The 5,363-nt window shown below is 42.0% G+C and overlaps 1 protein-coding gene across 1 annotated transcript; it reads right to left on the bottom strand.

Moving 5' to 3' along the window:
* Positions 1–781: 781 nt before the first annotated feature.
* On the bottom strand, positions 782–2,785 carry LOC137366844 (probable G-protein coupled receptor 139). Its single transcript, XM_068028438.1, has 2 exons — positions 2,716–2,785; positions 782–1,701 (listed from the first exon to the last, which is right to left on the bottom strand). The coding sequence occupies exons 1-2, from the start codon at positions 2,783–2,785 to the stop codon at positions 782–784; spliced, it is 990 nt and encodes a 329-aa protein (XP_067884539.1).
* Positions 2,786–5,363: the final 2,578 nt, after the last annotated feature.

Below are 5,363 nucleotides of genomic sequence, written 5' to 3'. Positions count from 1 at the left end.
CAGTGGATTATTCCATCTCAATATCTGGCAGTATTACTAGCAGATTGGTGTCTCTAATGTCCCGATTATTACTGTTATTATCAGTACTAAGTTTTTACACTGTTTCCCCAGTTTCACTGAGTCATTGCTTTAGATTAACAGCCATCCCCACGACACATTTAGAAGCAACAAATGACAACATTACTTTAATGTTCCTGGACAGCCTTCATCTAGTCCTCATTCATCGAGACCCCTGAAAGTAGTGAGTGAAAATGATAGTTCATATTCAAAAAGTGGTGAAACATCCCAACACTGAGAGCGAGACAACCGCTCTGCTCCTTGTTCCCAGGAGAAGGGCTGAAGTGGCCTTTGCACCTGAAATCAGTCCGAACAACATGTCCATCAAACCTCCGAGAAAATGTAACGTCACCAGGAGTTCTCAAGAACTGAATCTTTCCCTAAAACTGGAGACTTTTCCTGTCAAATTATGGTAGATTGAATTATAGTCCTCACACTATCAGATAATAAACACATTGATCATATATTCTATTCCACTATTAAAGTTCACTTCATCACTTACACTTTCCACACTCAAGAGGGAATGTTTTTATTTGGCAGGAGTCACTCAGTCAATAAACTGGAGAAGCCTGTGGTCAAGGAGGGCAAAAAAGCCACAAATCAGACCAAATTTAATCACATAGCTGTGATTTTATCTCAGAGAAATTGCTGGCCACAATGAGAGAATCAGAGACTAAGCTAAAAATAGAAGCTGAAATTGATTTCTAATGTCCCAAAGTGAGCTCTAGATTGTTTTGGTTTCATTTTTAACCAATCTTTCAATCAGTGTCCAGGGAGATTTCAGCAACCTCTTTAGCTCTTCCCTGAATTTTCTCTGGGTAGCTGCATAAATACACGTGTTTGTGCAGGAACTCAAAAGTTTCAGCATAGCTCCAGTTTCAGTGGCGATATATGCAGGGTCTGTGCGGTCTCCTCGATAGTAAGTTGTGTTTGTCACTCTTGTAATTACAAAGCTCATGTTGGCTGTCAGCCACAACAGTATAAAACTGCCCGATATAGTGAAGAGTAAAATTATGGATTTCCTTCGGTTCTCCATCTCTGGATCACTCTGATTCTCACTGCTGTGACCCCGGAGTCCCCTGCGTCCTCTACTGGCCACTAAAACATGTCTGACTGTCAAAGAGTTAAACAAGAGAATTAAAGCAAAAGGAAGCCAAATACGCCAGATGCTGTGAAACAAGATGCACACGACACCAAAAGGTGATGAAAAAAAAGCAAGACTTGATTGACAGCCCCACTGTAATTTGTTAATTATCTGTTCAGATTCATATGCAAACAATGTAGGGATGTTCTTTATAAAGATCATGATGGAAATGATTGCTATAACCACAGACGCAGTTTTCTCAGTGCAGTACTTTGCTTTAAACTTCTGGTAGCAGATAATTATGAAACGGTCAAATGTGAAGGAGACGGTGAACCAAACAGACAAATCAAGGGTGATAACAGTCATGTATAGAATAAACTTACACACGGGAGTGCGGAACAGGAATGAAAGTGGAAAATGATAACTGAAAATATAATACACCATTACATTGATGATCAAGACCAGCAGATCTGATGTTGCCATGGCCACCATGTAGATAGAGATGCATTTGGAAAGGCTGCAGTTTCCTCTGGAGAGAATCAGAATCGTCATTAAGTTCACTGTCAGAAAGAGGGAGGAGAGGACATAAGTACCACTATCTAATGAATATATGAAGATACTGGTTGGGAGCTTTTTACTCGTTCTGAGTGATTGTCAACATGAAGCAGTGTGAAACAGGATTAGCATTGAAGCTATATATAGGAAACCTACCCACACATTTTAATAAACTGCTTCAGCTTTAATTCTGCATGAGATGACAAGATAGTCCAGAAATGCACAAAAATCCTTGTGTTCAAGGTTTAAAAAACAATCTAACATAAATGAGATTACCGAGTTAAAGGCTTTGGTGAGACCGCACCCGAAATACTGTGTGCTCTTTTGTCTCCACATTTAAGAAAGAATGAACTTGCATTGGAGGCGGTGCAGCAAAGATTTACAAAATTGGTCCCTGGGATGAGGGGGTTGTCCTAAGATGAGAGGCTAAGTAAATTGGGCCAATATTCTCTGGAGTTTAGAAGAATGAGAGGTAATCTAATTGAGACATACAAGATTCTGAAAGTGCTTGATATGGTAAAAGTTGAGAGATTGTTTCCACTGGTCAGGGAATCTAGAACGCAGGGGCACAGTCTCAGGATAAGGGGTCAATCATTCAGGACTGAGATGAGCAGATATTGCTACACTCAAAGGGTTGTGAATCTTAGGAATTCCCTACCCCAGATGGTTGTGGATGCTTCAGATTAAATACATTTAAGGCTGGGATAGATAAATTTTTGGTCTCACAGGGAATCAAGGGATATGGGGTGTGAGCAGGATGGTGGAATTGAAGCCCAAGATCAGCCATGATCGTATTGAATGACGGAGCAGGCTTGATGGGCCATATGGTCCACTTCTGCTCCTAATTCTTGTGCTCTTATGAACATGGAAAGTGTGGACAAGCAGTTCAGAAGTTGGTATCTGGCAACTATTGACTGTATGACACTGCCATCCAGGAAACACTTTACCTCATCAAACAAGCAGTAAGAACAAGGAGACCGTAAATACTGATTAATAACAAGTAGGTTACAATAACTCACCGGGGACACCAATAACTGTGAGAATAGGGTAGTAAATCTCTTTTACCAGCAGAATAGTTAGTTGCCCCATTTTCTGTGAGAATCGATGAATTCTATCCAAGCTGAAAGCATTTGACTAGTGCATGGGGCTGAGGCACAGGAAGGGAACTTTATATTTCTGCACACATCCATCCTCCAGGGAGTCAGTCTGGTTGCATCATCAGTAGCATGAACAACAGTCATTTCACAAATAGACTCAATGAAATTGTTTATTTTTTGCCTGATATTTCGCAATAAGGGAAAATGTTTGAAAAAACACTAACAATGAAACAATTCTTTACAAATGGAAAATGAAATCTGCCAGTATTGGAGCTGCCTCTATTCATACAGGACTACTGGAGGCAAATCTCCTCCTCATAACCATCCTCCTGACCCTGTCCTGAACTCACTCTGAGTGCCCCAACTCCCCCAGAACAAGCGGCAAATGTAAACCTGAAACACTGGTGATGACCCCAGAATTTCAGTATCACAGGTGAGTATATTTCATTGGTACTAGTGGTACCCCTACACTTACACTAGAGGTGACTGTGCGCCTCTGGATGCATGGATGAATAACCCTACTGAATTCCTTCAATTCCTCTTCCTTGCCTTAGGCCTGATTCACAAAGCATCTCTGTTCAGCAGAAAGCTGTTTTAACCCATTGGGCTGAATTTAATGAACGCACCGCTGCCTGAAATAGAGTTCAGTTCATGTCCATCTCATTGGCATCTGCTCCACCACGATTACATGGCGGGCAGCTATTTTGCATAGTGAAGGCGCATGCAAGCTAACCTGTGGAATAATGGCTATCCCGATCAGATCACTGCTCGTTGTGTAACGTGCATACTCACAAATGGGCCTAAGGCCACCACTTTTGCACCTGAAAAGTGTCCAGTCTACCCTGGAAGAGTAAGGTATCTCAAAAATTCGAGCAACAGGTGAAGCAAGCCATTTCATACTGCTACTATGCAGTAGCAACACAAGTGGTATTTTCCACCAACAGGATGTTGCCATCAAGCCAAAACGATGTTCTGCCAACCACACAAATGAGTAATGTGGTATATGAATTCCAATACCTGTGTGATGCCAGGTAAGTAGGCCTTACATCCCAATGACTGGTGCTGCCTCTATTCATATAGGACTACTGGAGGCAGATCTCCTCCTCAAACAGCACGTCCTTCGGCTGTTCGCAATAGGCAGAGTATGGAACATACCCAACCAGCACGTACTTGCAAAACTCAGAACATGGGGTCTAATGTTAGGTGTGATTCCGCATTTGGACAGCACTTACTGAACAATCCCGAGTGTGTTAAGAATTACACTAACAACCAATTTAAGATTATCATTCGGGTTCACAATTTACGCTAGCTAGAAGCTACATACATTCATACACAGAGATCAGTCCTCTGCAGGTAAAAGGAACATGTCCAGGTGCTGGAGATCACCTCTCATTTTTAATTTTTTGAATTAAACTGAAGTGTGGGGGACAATAGTTCCCTGCTACATTCTCCATGACAACACCTCAACCAATCAGATTCGACTTGTCAACCAATCAGCACCCTTTTCTCCTGCAGTTTTAATTGTTGCTCCCTTGCAATTTGGCATTCTTTCATATATCCTGATGAGCGCAAGATGAAAAGCTTCAACAGCATGTCTCTTTTTCTCAGAAAGGTTCAAGTTCTCTACTACAAAGTGATTACTTACACTAGAGCTAACTGTGTTACTCTGGTATTAGTGGTATCCGACACTTACACTAGAGTTTGCCAGGTTACTCTGAGAGAATGTAAGAACAGAAGAGATAGGAGCAGGAGTAGGCCATATGGCACCTCGAGTCTGGTCCTCCATTCAATAAGATCATGGCTGATCTGATTGTGGCATCAATTCCAATTTCCGCCTGCCACCATCAACCCACCCCCCCCCACCCCCACCGTGCTGCCCACCATCTCCCAGTAATCCTTGACTCCCTTGTAGATCAAAAATCTGTCTGACTCTGCCTTGAATATATTCAATGACCCCGCCTCCACTGATCTGTCAAGTAGAGAATTTCAAAGATTAACAACTCTCTAAGAGAAAAAATTCCTCATCATTTTTGTCTTAAATGGGAGATCCCTCATTCTGAAACTGTGCCCTATAGTTCTAGATTCCCCACGAGAGGAAATATCCTCTCAGCATCTACCCTGTCAAGCCCCTCAGAATCTTACATATTTCAATAAGATCACCTCTCATTCTTCTAAGCTGCAATGATTATTGGTCCAACCTGCTCAACCTTTATTCATAAGAAAACCCCTTCATCCCAGGAGTCAACCTAGTAAACCTCCTCTGAACTGCTTCCAATGCATGTATATCCCTCCTTAAATAAGGAGACCAAAACTGTATGCAGTACTCTAGGTGCACTCTCACCAACACCTACTACAGTAGTAGCAAGACTTCCCCACTTCTACACTCCATCCCCCTTGCAATAAAGGCCAACATTCCATTTGCCTTCCTAATTACTTGCTGTACCTACCTGCTAACTTTTTGTATTTATCTACTGTATTCGGAACATAGGAAACAGGAGCAGGAGTAGGCCATTCAGCCCCTTGATTTGCAATTTGACTAGATCATGGCTGATCGTCTACCTCAATGCCAT

The sequence above is a fragment of the Heterodontus francisci genome, chromosome 3 (genome assembly GCF_036365525.1).
Source record: "Heterodontus francisci isolate sHetFra1 chromosome 3, sHetFra1.hap1, whole genome shotgun sequence".
In the NCBI taxonomy this organism is placed as follows: domain Eukaryota; kingdom Metazoa; phylum Chordata; class Chondrichthyes; order Heterodontiformes; family Heterodontidae; genus Heterodontus; species Heterodontus francisci.
The sequence above is the reverse complement of the archived record's forward strand: the minus strand, read 5'-3'. Positions and strand labels throughout refer to the sequence as shown.

Excerpts from the sequence above, each read along its gene's own strand:
- LOC137366844 (XM_068028438.1), bottom strand. The coding sequence starts at position 2,785 with ATGGGGCAACTAACTATTCTGCTGGTAAAAGAGATTTACTACCCTATT. Across the intron at positions 1,702-2,715 it reads CACAGTTATTGGTGTCCCCG|TGAACTTAATGACGATTCTG; the intron begins GTGAGTTATTGT and ends TCTTTCTGACAG.